This window comes from Empidonax traillii, unplaced genomic scaffold (genome assembly GCF_003031625.1).
Source record: "Empidonax traillii isolate 1590-97213 ecotype Southwest subspecies unplaced genomic scaffold, ASM303162v1 scaffold351:size1117198, whole genome shotgun sequence".
NCBI lineage: Eukaryota > Metazoa > Chordata > Aves > Passeriformes > Tyrannidae > Empidonax > Empidonax traillii.
Window position 1 is genome coordinate 127,969 of NW_020955544.1, and position 19,562 is coordinate 147,530.

General features: G+C 46.9%; 1 protein-coding gene across 2 annotated transcripts in view; it reads left to right on the top strand.

Annotated features, from left to right (window-relative positions):
* SYNPR (synaptoporin) overlaps positions 1 to 19,562 on the top strand; it is a 102,535-nt gene that overhangs the window by 44,036 nt on the left and 38,937 nt on the right. Inside the window, exon 1 of one of the 2 annotated variants that reach the window (XM_027892423.1) lies at positions 14,792 to 14,943. The exons of the other annotated variant lie outside the window; for it this stretch is intronic. Coding sequence (XP_027748224.1) covers positions 14,920 to 14,943 — 24 coding nt within the window. The 5' untranslated portion in view covers positions 14,792 to 14,919. Of the gene's footprint in view, positions 1 to 14,791; positions 14,944 to 19,562 lie in introns of those variants that run through there. 2 annotated transcript variants of the gene reach the window in all.

Genomic DNA, 19,562 nt, shown 5'->3' on the forward strand with positions numbered 1-19,562 from the left:
AAGAGGACAGGCTATGCTACCTCACTGCTGCAGAGGGAGCCCTGTGTTATTTGTATTGGTGCTGCTGCTGCCTTGGCGAGAGGCTGTCCCACATCTGGAGGTCTTCACTCTTAGTAAAGACAGAGCAAGGAAGTGCAGGTTCTCAGCTGGCTCTTTAATGCCTGTCGTTGTCATTCTAAGTGGGAATATGTTCAGTGGCTTTTGTGTATTAACAGGCTTTTGATATTGGACAGGATTGTGGAGAACTCTGAAGCTGCTTCAAAGTCCTGGGTATTTTTTTTTTTTCCTTGTCTCAGATATGCTGAGGGTAAACAGCTCTGCCCTCTAGTGCCATTCGCTAAATCTGTTAAAGCCGAACACGTCAGTGATCCAGGGAACACGCCTCACCCAGAGCATCCCTTGGAGCACACCAGTCTGTGCTGGTCCAGGCTGCTCTGGGAACCATGCAAGGAGCCTAGGAGTGGCTTTAGGAGGGTCTTAGCCCCATACCAGGCAGTAAAGCATGGCACATGTTGGCATACCTGCTGCACAGCATCCCCAAGTTCATTTCTGTGTTTTCTCTCAAACAACCCAGTCCAGCGTGATATTTGCTCTCCCATAATGTTTGTTATGCCTTTGAGAGACATGCAGAAGAGCTAAATGATTTCAGCAGCTTTGCTCTTTCAGCCCCATAAATAATGAATTCATCAGGGTGAGAAAACACATGCCCAGACACAAACGCATGCAGAGCCCTGAGGAGGAAAGGGAGTAAGTGGGGAAGCTTGAGATCCAAATGCAGAGCCCTGTGCCAGTACACTGGGAACTGCTTTTTGGAGTGAGAAAGTGTCAGGGGGCGGGAATGGAGTTAATTGCCTCAAGAGGAGACTAAAAGCAATTAGAAAAGCAGGCAAGTGCTAGCTGAGGTTGGAAGTGATAGGTTGCTGCCTGCTTGGCTTTTGGAGAGGGCCATTAATTCCAAGGTGATGTTTGTTTTATTATCTGTAAGTCCCCTCTTTAAACATCAGATGTAATTATTCCATTGTGGCTGGCACCCTGCAGCTTGACAAGGGGCATGAATACATTGTGAACCTCCTGGACAGCCTCAGCTTGAAGGGTAGGATGGTGAGTTTTCAAAAAGCTCCATTTCTGGAAGTTTTGTAGAAGTAACTAACTAACTAACTAAATGAAACCTCACAAGTCCCACGCTGCCCCTGCTTGAGAGTAGTTTCACAGATAGTGTATGTGCAACTAGACACCAGAGAATCTGCAGTGGAGTGGGTTGGAAAGGCAGCTCCATAGGGCTTCCTCAGCCCCAGTGCTTCCAAACATGGTGCCAGACATCTTCACTCATTCTTCCTCCTCTGCTGGGCCAGCTGTGGGGCTCTGGGATTTGCAAGGGCTATTTCCTTGCTGATGCTTTGAGTGCCCTTTCCAAGAGAGCTGATGTGCAGTGGGAGGTGTGAGCTGGATGGTGTGGGGAGCCACGGGGTGGGATGCTGGGCTGGGCATCACGAGCTGCTGGTGTCTGCAAACCTGGGCTGCACCCAGAAGGTAAAGGTTCAAGATGCAGAAGGTTTGCCTGGGCAATCTTAGAAGTGTTTTGCCAGCTGGAGAATAGCAGCATTGTGATAACTGTGTTCTTTTCTGTAAAAACAGCAAAGAAAATACATTGGTTTGCAGTTAGTTCTTTAAACACAAGTGCTTCTGGGCAGCCATTGGAGCACTTGGGCAGTTCTTAGGTTTATCAGATGCTGAGACTTCAATTCTCTGATCCATCTTAGGCTGATTTGCACTGACAAGAACTAGGCCATTTTCATAAATTTTGATTATCTGCTTATAGCCTTGTCTAAAATGTCTCGCAGGTCAGCTGCCAAGATAAGATTATTTTGTGGAGTTGGAAATTTGTTTAGGGAAGGCTGGACAATTGCATTTGGAGGCACTTTACCACTCAGAGGGTGGAAAAATTGGGGGGAAAATTCATGCAAATATTGAATATCTGAACTTAACTGGGGCTCACAGTTCCTATGTTGGCATAAAAACCATAACTACTTATAAGTAGCCTTCCAATCTGCATGCACTGATTTTATTTTTTTTTTCCCTTGACACTCAGGCCATCTATGACTACTCTTATGACATCTCTCAACTTGCTTTATTTTTCTCCTTGATCTCTGAAGCAAGTGATGCCTACAAGATTGTGCTACCTGAGCTCCTTCCTTCTCCCCATAGATTTTGGACCTCGTTAACCTGTCTTTACCAACTTTGGCTGCGGGCCAAAAACAGTGTCGCTGTGGGTTTTATGATCTGATCTGGCTGGGCTGAGCAGAGGCCTCCTACTGTCTGCAGAGGTTCACCTTAGAGCTGACGAATGGAAGTGGGGGCGAAGGGAAAGAAAGAGGCATTAGTAATTCCCGAGTTCAGGAGAAGTTCAGCCAGAGCTTCCTCCGGTAACTGTCAGTTCCCTTCTCATCCCCATTTATTTATGGAGTTGGTGTAATGATGAAAGCTTAAATGTGAATGCAAATACAAGGTAATTTTGCAGGGCTTCATTCCTAGGAGTGCTACAATCATTACAGGCTGAAATAATATAAGTAGAAAGATAATAGCAAAGAGAGAAAGACATGAGCAAAAGAGAAATTAAGTTTTCGGTTGAGTTTTGGAAAGAAACAGAGCTAATGAGATAGAGCTCATCTAGATGGCAGCAGCAGGCACTGCTTTTCCTACCAAGAGAGGTGATGTACGTCTGGAGAATGAAAGAGAATTAAAAAGTTGCTTGATTAGTGGCGTAGGGGTTCAAAGGGCTACAGGAAAGGATGAGGAGTAGACTGAAACAAGCAATGTATCAGGGATTTACATGTACAGTATATTCAGAGTGAGTGACTGATATTGGGCAGTTCATAAAAGCAGACTGCTTTATCAATCTCATCCTTAGCTGTCTTTATTTTTAAAATAATGTTTAGGTTGAGCTGTTTTGGTCCTGTTGCTGCAGCAGAGTGGCTGGGGAGAGGGAGCAAAGAGGGTTTGCCCCAGCCTTGACACCAGTACCAGGATGTGCCAAGGTTTGGGACCACCCACTGGTGTGCCCCAGAGCACTGAGCACCTCAGGGTGGCTGCGGGGTTTTTCCCCAGCGATGGTGCCAAGCGGGGACTGTTTGATGTAGGCAACTCCTTTGCCTTTTTTTCTTTCTTCTTCCTTCTTTTTTTTTTTTTTTTTTTTTCTCCTCGAGCAGGCTAATAGAGCCAGCAGCTGTACAATTAGTGGGAGCAGGTCCCTGTGTTTGCACAGGGCAGTTGTTAGCAAGGCTGCTGCAGGCTGAGCACACACGGTGCACATGGAGGTGCTCGCCAGGCTCTGCCCTCGCGCTGTGCCAGACGGAGACGCTGGTGAAGACGGACACAGGTGGGCTGCTTAGCGTGACGGAAAATAATTAGGAGAGCATTAGTTTTAGGTTGAAATAAATGGGTTGTCCAGCTGTAGCTGCTGTAGAGAGGAAGCTGAATGTTAATTAGTTGCCACCAGTAATTATGGTGATTATGTATTTTTTTGAGTGGCTGTTGGGAATAGCTCAATTCGCGTCCACAGAGTAATGTGAATGACATTTCTAATGGCTTTAAGGAAGAGGGAAGGTACTTTTGTAAGAGAAAATGCTTCATGTCTGCTGCAAGAAATACATCCTGCTTTTCTACAGAGAAAAATTAGGCCCTGGCAGAGATGGGAGTTACATTTGTTCTTCCATCTCATGGTGCATTTTCTTAACTGTGAGACAGGCAGACCTCTTGAAAATAACTCTGAATTTATTTTGCTGGCTTCCAGGCCTGTTTGATGCTTCCTTCTCACACAGATAAACAAAGGTGATGCCAGTAAAATTAATGGAAACAGTGATTTTGTGAGAGACTGTTACCTTATATTACTTGCCGAGGGCCAATTTTAATACTGAGATCAGAAAACTAATTTTACAGGCTTGTCCATGCACAGGGCTACTCCAAAACAGTTGCTCCATACATATTTATGTAGGCATTGCGATAAAACAAGTGCTCACATGCAAATCTGTTCAGCAATAGCTGTTGTGCTCTAAATTCAATTTTTCTTTCAGTTTTTTCTTTCAGTTGTAGATCAAGCCTCTCACTTATACCCACTAGTTAAGAAGTGAACTCATTAACATGCCACCCACTGTGTCTGATAACCTAACTAACACCTTCGATCTCAGACAGCCTCAGCTCAAATTCACTCATAGCATTATTTGTGAAGATTATTTGTAGAATAGATTTGCATAAATTCCCAACAAGCATGTACTGAACACCCGGACTTTTGCAGAACGCCTTATTGGAAATGACTGGTCTACGAGAATGCTGTCCTCCTTGCAAACCTACTAAGTGCTGTTCCTGAGGGTTCATCATTTCAAGAAATAATAGCAAATACTTGAATCTTGCAAGCTCCAAATGTGCTGAAGCCCAAGGACAGTGAGCTGATTTGCACAGAAACCCTGTGATGGTTGGAAGAGGACAGTCTTCTGCGATCCACGGGGAAGGTCGGCCTGAAGCGCTTCTGTGGCTGCCTAACATGAAACTTAAAAAATGCACCATTCCCCTTCATTCACCTTCCTGAGGCTGAAGTTTGGAAGACCCCTGCTGCTGGTGATTCAGGTAATACATTGCCTGGTGTTTGCATCAGGCACATTACTCGCTGTTAGGGGCATGACTGGTTTTTCTGAGCGTTGGGACAATACAAGATACCCTGATGACACTCAGTGGTCAGCATGTCTCAGACAGAACTAAAGAGATACCCAGCACAGTGGCATAGCCACCTTCTTCTTAGTCTTGCACTTGCAGGGACATCAGTTGGAGAGGTGTAATCTCTCTGGCCCAGCCCTTACTTTCCTCCAGCTTTGTTCCCCATGTGGAGTTTCTTCAGGGGTGCCTGGTCTTGTTACGTAGGACCATGTTCTCCTTTGGGTGGGACTAGAAATCCATTCATTACAGCTTCAAACTGTGTCATGAGGTGGTCACATACAGATGTGTCCTCTCTTCTGCACCTCAGCACGTGGGCACCTCTGTTGCGTGGTGTGACCTCGCCAGAAGCAGCTGCATCTTGCTCCCATAATGGATGTAGTTGTGCAGTGGGTGTTGCACGTCTGAGAGAGCTTTTGGCGGGTTGGATGCGGCTGGGAGCATAAGGAATGCCGAAGGAAAGGCTCCCATCTCCACTGCAAACACAATAGCCCTTGAATTCCTTAATTACTTCCATCTAGAAAAGTCGATGGCCTCTTTGATTGAACTATGTTTAATGAAAAGTAGGTAGCAAGATGAATGCTGTGCTCTTGCATCTAAAATCCACTGATAATTAGACCTTATGGAAGCAGGAATGTACTTTCTTTTTGTTTTCCCCTGGCCAATGAGTCAATTGAAATACATTTTCATCCTTTCATCCATAGTACTTTAATTTGGGGACTAGTGAGACCCTGCACGCATTTTCTTGCATGCTTGGATCACTGTGCAAATGGGAAGTTGGACTGGCCTTGATTTACCCAGTGCTTATACAGCCTGTGCTCTCCTCTTCCAGATTCTTCTTGAAGGATCTGCTGCTTTTAGATTGGAAGTTCTCAAAACAGATCGAGCCACTTCAGGAGGAGCACACGACAGCCTGGGACTCTAGTTCCTCTTCCTTGAGGGTGAAGAGTTGACAAGTTTAAATGGACACACCACAAGCACTAGAGTCTAGGGAAGATGGAGCAAGATCAGGAGCCCTGTCAGGTTTTGAAGCTTTGAAGAGTCAGAGCCCAGGGATGTTCATCTTGCTGTCTTGTGTGGCCCGTGTTTATAAGAGCGAGTGCTTTGCCATGTTCTCCTTGAGGCTGAGCATCCAAAGAGGGGACATGTGCTATCATCTCCACTGAGGCAGGCTGGCTCATGCTCACGCTGAGCTACTTTGCATCATCACCAATACTTGTTCCTGTAGGAGATTTTGTTGTTCCTGTGCCTGACAGCTTCAGTTTTCCTTTTTTGCTCTTTATTCTCCTTCTTTAATACTGTCCTTGGACACCGGGGTAGTTCTCTGTCATGCTTGTGGGCTCGCTTCAGCCCTGATATTCTGGTTCTTCCCTCCTCCATCCTCTCTATGCCTGGCTCAGCTGAGGAGGCTGTGGGCTCTGCTTGCTGTCCAGGGGCTGGCAGCTCATTGGCAGAGCCATCACTGGGGTGACTTTGTCCATAACACAGTTTCTCTGGGTCTCTGGAGCTTTCTGGGTGAGATCTGTCTGCCTGAGGGTTCATTTGCACAAACACCATGGGTGAGAAATCTAACACTCTGTTGGGCCATGTTTATTTTGTATCTAAGGGCTGTTGAGAGCTGTGTCAGCCAAGACAGTCCTTCAGCCCCTGGGAACGCCAGGACTCTCCAGGCTGGACATGGTGGGATCTCTCCTGGTTTGCCTAGTAGCACTGGGGTGCTGCTTGGCAGCCCAGGCAGTGCCATAAATTATTTCCCATCTTCAAACAATGAAGTAAGTTATGGTGATGGGAGAGAGGACAGAGTAATGCAGCTCAGGGAAGAGCTGTGTTCTCAGAGGGTTGTCCTGGGCACAGTCATGCTCTCACAGTGCACATAAAGAGATTTTTAACCCTGGACTCCATCTGGAGGGCTGGTCAGGGTGTCTCAGGCTTGTGTGAGAAGCAGTAGTTTCTGTGTGGCTGCAAAGCGTTGTGCTGGGGCTGGTCTGTCCTTGCTGTGGGGTGGGAGAAAGGGTGAGCAATTTTTAATTTTTTTTTTTGTGTGTGTGTGTGTCACGTTTTTAAACTGCTGCTCCGCCTTTCTCACTCCTGGGTTGATGGACACTGCTGCCATCCATCCCAAGGTGCAGCTATGAGTGAAGATTGTGGTACTGCTGTGCTGTACCACCTGTCTCTGGCTGTAGTAGGCACGGTGGTGGCTTTTCCAGCAGGAAAAACACCTCAGATGAACCAGTCTCCCGTGATTCCCTCATGGACCCAGTGGTGCAGCAAGTGTGCTGATGTGCTTTGTGCTGTTGTCTGTGTGTGTCAGTCCCAGCACAGTGAGGGGCTCCTTGAGGCGAGTGTGGTGGCTCCAGAGCTGGTCCAGGTGCATTCAGAGCCCCAGCACTGGCACCCTCCTGGCATGGGCACCCAGGGCCCTTGCTGTGGGACACCACTTTTGGGAGAAGTGTTGCTTCCTGTCTGTTCCTTGTCAGCTCTCAGCAGTTTCTGTGCGTGCCCACCAGAGAGCAACCCCAGCACAGGGTTGTTGTCTCCAGAGAGACAGAGATAGGGATTGTAGGTCTGGGTATGATGTCAAATCCATCTTCCCTCACCCCTTCCAGCCCTATCACCTCATCCCCAACATGAACTGAGCAGTGAGTTTAACCCCCCCGTGCACACTGTCCTGGGTGACAGGAGTATCCCACAGGGAAGGGAGGACATACTGGCATGTGAAGCTACAGCAGGAGATTCTGCCTGGGTCTTCTGCAGCAAACCCAATGCCATCTCCAGGGAATAACCATGCCATGAGTTAGCAAGGGACATTAATACCATGCTCAGAGACCAAGCATGGGTTCAGACAGAGCTTAAAAACTAGGAGGGTAAAATCTGGTGCTTTATGCAGTCTTGTATAAGGGCACAGACAAACTGTACTAATCTCATAGAATCATATCACTTAGTCTGTGAAAGACCCTTAAGAATGTCGAGTCCAACAGACATCTCAGTGGTATCTTTAGTGCTTGAACATGTATTTGGGTGGGGGGTTGTGTGTGAGAGGCCATTCCAGTGCTTGGTGTTGGGGGAAGGAACAAACCCGCGCTTCTTATGCATCTACAGGCTCTGTGAGTGTCAGCTGAATTTTGGTGCTGGCCCAAAGCCCCAGGGTAGGGCAGTCATGGCTGGGCTTTGAGGGTGGGGTTCAGCCATCCAGCATCAGATATTTCAGCAGAGCTGCTTGGATCAGGAGGGGGAGAAGGACAGGATGTATCTTGCCTTGATAGACACAGAGCAAGAGACTGAATCACCTGCTGGAAGGACCCGTGTGTCCCCTCCCTGCACTGGAGCCACAGCAGCAACGTTCGCGTGCCAGGGGTGGGTGCAAAGGTCTGTGGCACCGCTGAGCCACAGCCCCAGTACTTGCAGAAATGGGCTTTGCAGGAAAGCTGAGAGAAGAAACAACTCCTTGCTATTTTTATCCTTGCACCAGCCCCCGGGGATTTCGATTGACAGGATTAGTTATGAAGCCAATATTATGAGTTTAACTATGAGTGAAATAACACAACTTCTGTGGGAAGCAGAGTAAAAGAGGCAATTATACAGTAGTTTAATAACAGCGCTCTGCTGGCTGCGTAGCTGAAAACTTACAGTTGACAGTAATTATGTTTTTTCATTCTTCCTGTTAAATAGCTTTAAAAATTACAAGAGGAAATAATCTGATTCTCTTTTATTTCATGCTGTTTTCATCATCCAGTCTGTGTGCATTTGGCCTTCAGATTATTCTTTCATATGTTTTTAGTATCTGGTATTTAAGACACCCAGAAATGGGACTTAATGTTGAAAAACATGCAGAAAGTGCTAGGAATAAGGGGGGTGGCAGTAACACAACTTCTGAATATGAGAAATCCAGGGGATTCTTGAATCGATGGTGAGGACTTTCCCTATTGACTAACCCTGACTAACAGCTGGACTTCTAACCACAGGAGTTATTCCAAATAAGTAAAAATGAGATCTCAGAAGTTAAGCCCTCGTTTGCCTGCCTGTTACTGTAATGTGCCAGGTGTAGATAAGCGGGAGGGAGGGAGGGAGAGAGGTGCTGTGGTGCCTCAGTCTGTGCACTGGTTGCTTTCTGGCCTCACCTCTCTGATGAGATGTCGTGATCTGACTCTGGGCTTCGCTCCCACCTTGGGCTCTGTACTGGGTTGGCAGTGTGATGGGGGTTTGTTGGCTGGCAAAGAGCTGGACTTGGACAAGAACCTGTGAGGTCCATCAGGTCTGTGGGGCACCTTCTCTTCCCAGTCTTTGCTGCTGCTTCCAGCCTGGCAGTGCTTGAGATGTGTGCTGATGTGCTGGGACTGCACAGACATCTCATGTCCCTGTTGTCCATATCCCAAGTGATGCTTCCTTGTCTGCTGCCCTCCTTTTCAAGTATTTTTTTTTCTGTGTCTAGACAGCAGTAAGTTTTCTCTTATGCCATAAAACTTGAATTACTTTGGAAATGCGCAGTTGTTAAACTTACAAGGTGAAACTTGATGAGCCAGCAAGTAGCATTTTGGCTGCTTATGATCGTAGCTTGAAAGTGCTGCACAGCACAAAGGGAAGTGCTCTCGGGTGTGCTCTCACTATTGAAAGCTCAGGATGGGATATTTGCTTGGAGATTAAAAGTATTCTTACTCTTGCTCTCCTTTACCTTATAATGTAAAAGATCCAGATATGATGAATGATATCCTTTTTGTGATGTTGTGCAGGGAACTGAGTGTAGGGTGGTGGTTTGCAGTCTGGTGCCTGGTGGGATCCCTGACATGTGCAATAAATGTGCTCTGCGGCAGCTCACTCGACCTCACAGCAGAGCATGACTCTTATTCCTTTTTCTCTTTCATGGCAGGATCATCACAGTTCACCTTCGCACTTGTGTGTTAGTTTCAAAGCACTCTGGAGATGCCCAGAGCTGATATCAGGGCAAAGGCCACCTCCAGGTATTCCTCTATGCCATTTGGTTTCACTTGTCGACAGGAACGCGCTGTGCTTTTGGCAGATGCAAATGGTCCAGATGGTACTGGGAAAAGTGCAAATGAAAGATTTGACTTCATCCCTTCCTCACTTTAATAAAATCCTGATCATCTCTCTGGTAGAGCCTTCTTTTTTAAAGGGCTTTTAAAAACACATCCCTTCTCTTTTTTTTCTACCTCTGCCTCTGAGCCTGTGACCTTCAGCTCATCCCTGTGTCATTGGAAGGTGTGCTGTTGGTTGTTGCAGACTGCATGTGCCTTCCAGCGTGTTGTTCTGGTGCTAAGATCACAGTCTGTAAAAACTGGATACAATCCATTAATCAGGGTGTCCAGCTGTCTCTGTGGTGGGGCCAGTGGCCAGGCTTGGGCCAGGTGGACAAGGTAGACAGTGGTTCACAGGGTCTGGACATGTACTGGTGAGGTGCAAACTTTTAGTGTGTGCTAAAACAAATACCCCCTCATGCTCTGGGTTCCCAGTGTAACTGCAGCAGGGGTAGCATGTTGATCAAAACAGCTGGTGCTGTGCTTGGACTTTGTCTGCTGTCCAGTTAGGCAACATTCTTCTGCAAGGCCATGCTGGAAGGGAAGGAAGCTGAAAGGAGTCACCTTCTGGGGCTGGTCCCTCCGATGGGTCACTACCTGGACATAATTTTGGCTTGGGAGAATGAGGGAGAGGAGAGCTGTCATCTCCCCCATTAGCTCCATCTGGAATGGTATGTGTGTTCCTGGGCGTGTGCTGTGCTGATGCTCACACAGTGCCCGAGTCACCACCCTGCATTAGCTTATTCCAGCACATTTCCTTGTTACAAAATTAGATCCATTTTGCAAATTGCTGCTGCACTAGTAATTGAATTGAAGGGGTATTTTTTGTATTTTTTCTTTTTTTTTTTTCTCTTTTTCACTGGAGTAAATCAGGAATAAGTCAACAGAATCAAGCCCTTAGTGCTTTCAGCAACATGCTCATTTAAATTGGATGCAAGAGGGTGTCTGTGTTTACATTTGGCCTGCCAAGAATCTCTGTTTCAGAAACTGGCTTACATAATATGTCAAAATTGGTTTACTCATTAGCATTGCAAACTGCGTGAAACAAGCTGCAGATTGATAAACTCGCAGCAATATTTGCATCCGGAGCCGAGTGGCACAGGGGGAGGGGAGGTTCATTAGGAAACGTTCCATTTCCACAAGAAAAACAAATGGTTTCCAGTTATATATGTCAGACTTCGTTAATTTTCTGTCTTCCCAAATTTAAATAAAGATTGAGAGGGAAATGTGAAAATCTATGTTGGCAAACAGGCGGCCCGTCTTAATATTTCCTGAGCTGGTGGGTTGTTTGCAGCAGCAGCTCCAGGTTGGCTGATTCTGCTCTCCGGGCTGGGCCTCCAGCCCCTCTGCCAGGCTCCAGCCTGCTCACACGCTGCTGCTGCCTTAATTGATGCTTTCTCTGCAGCACAGGTGGGATGGAGGCTTTGATATTATTAATTAGCTCCTCCAAATGTGGAGTGGGCACAGATGTAGTAGCATGACCCAAAGGGTGATGCTGCTGCTGCTGCTGCTCCTGCCTTCACCCAGCCAGGGTGAAAGTGGGTGCGATGCAGCCTTGGGCAGAGCTGAGGACCATGATGTGGAAAATCTCCAGCTCAGATCTTTCATGATTAGACCAATGAAACTTCATCATGCAGTGCATGATTTTGTAGGCATCTATAAATCTGCTCACACACAGAGGCAGGTGTGAACAGGGCTCCTGGGGTAACATGAGCAAGCATGTTGAGAGTAAAGCAACAGAGCAATGAGAGGGTCTGAGTGTAACCAGTGCCTTTGGGCTTCTGCTGTGTGGGCTCTGGGTACCCTGTGTTGGGCTGGGGATGGTGAGAAGAAACAGCAAATTGTGGTGGGAGGCCAGATATTAGGAAGAGTTTCTTCACTGAAAGGGTGGACAAGTGTTGGAATAGGCTGCCCAGGGAAGTGGTGGAATCACTATCCCTGGAAGCGTTCAACAGGCACGTGTATGTGCTGCTTAGAGACATTGTTTAGTTGTGGACTTGGCAGTTGGACTCAGTGATCTGAGAGGTCTTTTCTATCCTTAAGGGTTCTATGATTCTGTACTGTCCTCTTGCAGACGCCTCCCCTGAGTCCTGCTGTACCCAGGGAGAAGTCTCTCCCCAGTCTGCAGCCCTCCCTTGTTACTGGTGTCACTGCATCCCTTTTAGCTGCATTGGCCATCGACCTCACAAGAACAGTGATTAAATCTCTTGAGACCCAGAGTCATGTAGCAAAGCTGATGGAAATCTGCTGGATGTGTACTGCTTTTCAGTAGTATCTGAAGTAGTTTGGGGCTTAAATCCCAAGGAATGTTTTAGTTTCCTTTGAAACTCCCAACTCAAAAATCAAAAGAGGATAGCTCTGATGCAGCAGAGACATGGCATAGCAGCTCTTTCTGTGCTTGGTGATGCTGAGTGCCCCATCCAGTACTTCAGATGAATTTTTGAAAAGGAATGTAATAAAGCTGGGAAAGGACCAGCCTGCCGTGCTGCAGGGTCTGCCGCAGCCCAACAAGTGTTTTGCCTTGTCAGCAAACACTGACATGCCCACTTTCAGCAATATTAGAGCAGATCCACAGCATTCATGCTGTATCACTGACTTGAGGAAAAAAAAAAAAAAAAAAAGCAGGCTTTGTTTTCTGTATGCTGTAGAGTCCTTGTTGCAGCATTGTTTGAAAGAGGTGTGCGACAGGACAGGTCATTGTCTGCTGCAACCCATCATGCTCTGGCTAAAGCTGCGTCCTGCACCCAAACATTCCACACAGGTGACCAAGTGGGCACATATTTTAAAGGACTGAGAAATGGCAGCTCTCAGCTCGGCAAAACTGTTTTAATGTATGTTTTTAAAAGTTTTCAGAAGACTTCAGCGAGTCTAAGTAACAGCAGTTGTTAGCTGTGGGAAGGGAAAATAAAATTATCTCACTGGAAAATGATGTGAGAGGTGTTTGCATTTCACTTACTGTCACACCTTGCAACAAGAGGCTGGTCACCATGAGATACAGCGCATTTGAGTGCCAGCTGGAGAGCTGAATGTAATGAAGAGGGCCAGGAGCAATGATATGTATCATCTGGAGAGCTGAGGCAGGCTGAGCATCCTCCTGCCATCCTCTGCCAGTCTGTGGGAGCAACCCAGGCACCTGCAGGCTGGAGAAGAGTTCCCAGGGTTGTGGGAGAACCAGCATCACCCCTTGTGCTGATGCAGTGGGTGGTAAGTTTTGTGTAGTCCTTGGTCATCTTCGCCCATGTGCAGCATGAGCGTGACTGCAGAGCGCAGCTCCTGCAGTGATAAGGCATCAAAGGGCTGCTCACGGTGTAGGGGGAGGCAAATGCTGCCCAGCTCTGCAGACCAGAGTCACTGTGCAGTTTAATCTCCATGGATGGGACTCGGGCAGCGTGCAGGTAGCTGGTGAATGTTTTCATGTATGTTAAAATGCACCATGCACAGAGCAGTGCTTCATCCTGGAGAACTCTCTGAGCATCGCAGTGTCTCCTCGTTACAGCATCAGGCTGTATCTGTTGGAAACACAGGGCCACATCGTCAGCAGTGACATCTGTCAGCCTGGCAGTGTGGCTCCTGCTTGTGGGAAAGGGACCTGAAGTACTGTGCTCATAAAGAACTGTCAGAGCCTCCTCTTCCTGGATTGTGCTGTAAGTGCCAGCCCCCAACAGATAAACTGAATTATCAGATTAATTCAGCCTCCTTGGTTTTGTCTTCAGGATTTTCCCTGTGAATTCCAGCACTTCCTGTACAACATAAATCCCAAACTGCTGGGGAGAAGCAATTGTATGCCAATTTTGCTGCACAAGAGAGCTGCTGTCACCCTGCAGGTGTTTCTGTATACCAGCATGTAACTTCTGTCTCCAAATAAAAGGGAAAGTTTACCTTATGTCTCAGCCATTAACTCACATGTATTTGAAAATATTTGATGCCATGTGTAGAAGAGAGGGCAAAACAATGATCAGTAAACATCACAGAGTGTGGTTTAATCTCGGTTACACCAAGAGGTGTTGGGTTAAAGGTAAGCCTCTGCGGAGAGGGATCTGTGAAACCATTCCTGCCCTTAATGTGCTGATGTCCTGAATGCAGAGCTGAGACCATGAGACTGGCTTGAAACCCCTCTCATGAGGAGGTTTGCTGTGGCAGAGTGTGAGGTTTGTGTCTGTGTGTAGCTGCTGGGGGGAGCAAATGTGGCACCTTCCCAAAGAAGTGGTGTGTGTTTGCCATGGACGTGTCCCATGCGTGAACAGGTACCCGTGTGTTGGAGGCAACAAACTTACCCTCTGCTACCTCCTCCTTCTTCCAACACACATGGGGCACAGCAAAAGTTTTGTTTGGGGACTTAATAGCACAAAAATTTTCCCTTTTGGCGCAAAGGAACCTCTGGGTTTCCTGTAGCTTTTCTCTGATACAAAAAAAGGGACAAAAGCTCAAATTCCATGAGGATGCTTTGAAGGTCCTGTGTGAGCACAGGCAGAGCTCACACAAGTGAAAGTATGGGAGACCTAGGAGGTCCTTTCCCCTTTCTGGATGGGCTTCTTGCTGCAGCTGCTGGGTGGCTGCTTGAGGTGCAGTGAGAGGCGTCTCAAAATGTAACTGAGGGACCAAACAGCCCCCAAACCCCACAGTGGAGCAGCACTGCTCCGGTGACAGTCTGCAAGTGGCAGCGTTTTGGAGGATCTTCAAGCTTAGTTCAACTTTAGCCCAGAAGAGTGAACTGTTTCTTTTCTGTGGAGCATGTAGAAGGATTGAAGTGATGCTGCATTAGCAGTGGGTGGGAAGGGGCTGCACCTCCCAGCCCACCGTGGCGGTACCTGCACCACAGCAAAGCAATCAACCCCTCACCGAGGGGAAAGTATTTGCTTTCTCTACTTAGGCTGTATGTAGTCAGTGTCTAATAATATGAGTATTTTGCCATCCCTCAGCAAACAAGGCTGAGGCTGCTGCCTGATTGGTATATCATCTCACTTTCTCTCAGCATTGATTTTCTTGCTCTCCTTATTTGCTTCATAAAAAGCGAGGCAAGGAGCTGGTGCTCGCTTGCTCCCTCTCTCTCTCTCTCTCTCTCTTTCCCTCCCTCCCTCCCTCTCTCTCTCTCCTGTGAGAAGCTTTTGGGAGCCTTTATTTTTAGTATGAGACAAACCTTGCTTTATTTCAGGAGACGCAAGTTGGATTATAGATCCTTTTGTAAATGTGTATGGTGATATTTGCTCCGGTAAGTTATATGCATCTCTATTTAATTGTGTAACTGTACTGGTTGGGGGAAAAGTGGGGTTTTTCAGGAATCGTGAAGCCCACAAAATTGTTTTTAGGCTTCATTTCCTTGTAGTCTTATGCTGAGCCAAACTGTTCCGTGGTTTTTAGATATGTTGAAATATTTTCAATTTGTATTTTGCTTTCCAGAGGGGGATGCCTGCTTTGAAAACTTGTTTTGCACTTCATTTTAAAGCAGACAGTGGACAGTGATGATTAAAGGGAAAAGAAATTCTGATTTATCGTGTTCCTTCCGGCATTTTAAATCAAAGGTGCCTCCAAAATAATGCAGCAATATTTGATACAAAAAAAAAAAAATCAGTAAGAGCTATTTAATATTGATCAAGCTGAAGTATGAAATCTGACTGCCTATTACCTTAGAAAGATCAATCTAAAGTATGACAGGTTGGCAGCAACATGCTTCTCATCAAAATGTGTTAATGAAATAACGAAAATCGTTAATTAAGAAAATAGTTTGCTTTTCAGAGTGCAACATCATTAATACAGGTCAATACACTGTTGCTCTGACTTTTGGTGCCCTTCCTTTGCTTTGTACAGCTCAGCAGCCTCATTTCTCAGCCCTCTTGGCTAACTTGGAGACCTCTTTGTTACCTGTGAATAACAGCGAGGTGCAGTTATTTATCTCTCCCCGTCACAGCTCCTGGTGAGCTTTCCAGGCAGCACAAGTCAGTGACTGCAATAGTAGGCTGAGGAAAGCAAGATATATAGCTGTAATACTTTCAGACTGCATAATACTTGAATTTGCAGCGTTATATTGATTAATTTATTGGCACTTTAATTCTTTCATACTTGAATCACGTCCATGGGAGTTGATCGCTTTGGTTTTTCAGAAGTCTTTAAGAACTCCAGCTGTAGCATAAGCTGGAGCTGCTGTGAGAACATGCTTGAGTATATATCTGCACAGAAAATCAACAGATTAGACCCAGAATAATCTGCTACTTTCATGATACAAGGGTAGGCTAATAGGTATATGAAGCGCACTTGAATAAGATATTAGAAGTCTGTAACTGAGTTTATTAAACCCACAGGAGAAGGTAAGGATGTTGTGTCTGCCAGCCTGAGCTAAACTCTACCAGAGGGAAATTTCAGATTGACAATAACTGCTTAGTCATTTTAAGATACATTTGGACCAGTTTAATTGCCTTTTTTTTTTTCTTTTTCTTTTTAATGTATTAGTTGCACTTGCCTTCTCACCTGCCTAAAGAGCAGCTGATGGGAATATTTGGTGGTGTGCCCCTTGTCAGTGGGCTCATGAGCTCTGCTGGGTCTGTGCTCTGGCTGGGGTGAGCCAGTGCCAGTGCACAGCATTCCACAGGGAGCCAGCTGGGCACAGGGCATTCCACAGGCAAGCCCATGCACTTGGTTCCTGAAAATGTAGTTAGCAGGCACTCGGTGCAGTGGCTTTCTGGTGTTTGCATGATTGCTGTTTCGTAAGGACCATATATATTTAGACCAGCTGCGTAGCTTGAATGCATGTGCTCGGCACAGTGTCAGAAAACATGGTACATGAAATGTGCTGTGTGCCACTGTTGGAGAACATGGCACAAAACAATAATTGCCTTTTTCACAGTCATTTAACTCCTCAGGTGTGGAGGGCATGGGTGTCTGTGCAGTGCACGTCTCACTTTCTAAGCATACTCCTGCTTGCCTGAGGACAGCGTTGAGTATTTCTGACTTTGCTAAGCCCTGGTATCTGGCTCAGTGCAGTGTCTTCCCTCAGTGCAATGTCCTCCAGGTGAGCAGGGTGATGGTCAAAGACCACGTTTGGGTGACCCTGGAGGGTTCAGGGCTGGGTAGTGTGAACTGAAGAGCACAATTCCTGCTCCAATCCCACAAAACCAAAGGCCTGGGGTTTTTTGTGGCACATAACTGGTCATAGCAGGGGTGCCAGACTGCCCTGAAGCCAGGTTGTGGTTCATTAAGGAAGGCAGTTGATCTCATCCTAATAGCTTTGAAGCGGGAAAGGTGGCCTGGGATGGCTCATTTGATTGCAGGCAGGGGCAAGTCTCAGCCCTGTCCCTGGGGGTAGGTTGCCAACAGCCAAGGGATTGTGAGACGCAAAGTGAAAATGTGGTTAAGTCCATTGCTTTCAAGACTTTCTCTTGACTTTTGGCTGAGGAGAAATGATCCCTTCAGCCCTACATGCTGTCTCTACAGGGTTTTTCATACAGAAGTCTTCAGTGTTAATGATTTTCCATCTGTGGCCTTTTGCCCATCCTGTGTGCTGCTCCTTGATCTCCAGCTACTTGGTGGTAGCAGGTCTGGGGGCAGCTGCTCCCCAGGCCAGTACCCTCAATCACCACTTGCCTTTCAGACCTTGGAGCAGCCTCCACCCCCTCCCCAGGAGTGTGATATCCACTCTGCAAGATGACTTCAGGCTGATGTGCAAACCAGGGCTTTGTGCAGCTGCAGGTTCATATCGTTGTGCTTCGGAAGCCTCATGACTAAAAACATGGGATTTGTGCCAGTATGATGGAGGAGTCACCATCCCCTTCTAGCAGGTGCATCAGGGCTTGAAAGTGGTTTGAAGCATTATTTTAGGGGTGTCTGGATTCTGGGAGCTTCCTTTCCTTTGAGACCTGTATTCGTGGCTGCTCCTTTAGCAGCTCAAACAGTTCCTAGAGAAATTCCTTCAACTCTTAAAGAAATTGATTTCTTAAATATCTGGCTCCTCCTGAATGCCAGATACTCCTTTTTTAGCCAAGTCCTTGGAAGACTTAATGAGTATTTTCCTCACCTCTGTTAATCCTGTTCAGATCGATAGGCGCTCTACAGGGGTAAAGGTATTTGTGTTGATATTGGATAGCAGCTGCCTGTCATTGCTGGTGATGGCAGGTGGTATTTTATTCTTCATGTCACTCCTGATTAAGAGTTCCGGTACAATTATATGACCATTTTTTTCCAGGGAATACTTCCCTGCACTTAGGATGGCAGATGGCAATTTGACCTGGAATTTTGGGCTCTCTTTCCCTTGGCAAGCTGAGCACAAATTGTTTCAAGCAGTCATACCCCAGTGAATTCAGCACGTTTGTGTGTGGTGGGCTGGGGACTCAGCCCAGCTAGTCTGAGCAGAACTGGGGTCTCGGGATCCCTCCTGAGCTTTGACCACGCAGGTACAGGATACAGGAATGTGGGAGGAGAGCAGTGGGTTGAGGATGGGCAAGACCCACGTCCCCATTCAGCACATCCCTGTTTCTTCATCCAGAGCTGGCGTGGGCAGGCCGGTGTAAGATGAAGAGACGAAGCAGCTGCCTGCCAGCACAGCACACGCGTGCCCGTGCGCAGGAGGCAGGGCTGCTGCAGAGCCCAGCAGAGATCCAGCTCCTCAGCAGTGCCTGTGGTGGCACAGGGGTTGTGGGAGCAGAACTGAGGAGCTTCCTCAGCCTTCATTTAATTCAGTGTCCAGTGCAGAGGGAGAGTCTGGCTCTGCCTTAGTTTGCAGTTGTGACCAAAGGGCTGCTCAGAGCCCTTGAAACTCCTTGATATGTGAGATTTGGGGCCAGAGATGTAACGATACTGTGAAATTCTACAGCTGTCATGTACAACCTCTTATTTTGGAGGAGGAAAAAAAAAAAAGTCAAAGCAAAGAAAATGAGAAAGATGTGCTAAGCCCTTCTGTAGAGACAGAGACAGGTGAACAGCATGGAGCATCTGCAGTGCTGTGCCTTCCCTCTCCTCTCCAGACTGCGGGGTGGGTGCCAGGGCTGTCTGTCTGTCTGTCCGTCCATGCACAGGCTGTCTGGGTGGAGGAGCTCTGCACCACCTGAACGACTGCGCAGCAGCTCATCTGTCACCGAAATTCCCCGGCGCCGTGGCAAAGCAAATATGCTGCAGCAGGCTGTAAAGCTGTAAACATATGGGCACTAACAACAGATTAAGTGAGTGATTTAGTCAAAGGGGCTTGGTAGATTACCATAAAATGTATCTTAATTAGAAAAGCAATCAAACTTGCACGGAGTCAATGAGGATGAAACATCCCTGTTGGCAACAGCGAGTACTCTGTCCCCCATGCCAGGGGATGGGGATGGGGATGGGCAGTGGGTGTAGCTCATGCCCACTTTGGGGGGTTTGCTGGGGTTTGCCCAATCCAGCTATGGGCAGAGGCTGCCCTCATGCTGAGTTATTTGTACTTTGACCCATGAAACCATCGTGTGAGCTGCTCACAATGAGACTGATGGTGGACTCGGATTCCTTTAACAGCATTAACAAACCAGGAACTGCTGAAGGCGAAAGAAGAGAGCACTTGCACATCTTTCTTAAAACACTGTACATTTACCCTAAGAAATATTTGAGTGTTTGCCGTGTATAGCACAGCTAGTCCCAGATAAAGGATTGGGGCTTCTAAGTGCTACCATAACACAAATAATTAATAAGTCTATCTCCCTTGCTGTGTCCTTATCTTTTCAGTGAGCATGGCCATAATTAGCTTTCACCTGATTCTGAGTTTATAGCATGTTCAATTGCTTTTTCCATTCTGCTTGTGTTTTCTTTCCTTCCTGATTTTAGTGGTCCTGGCTTTATTCCATAGGCCTGAATCTACTGATTTAAAAAAAAAAAAAA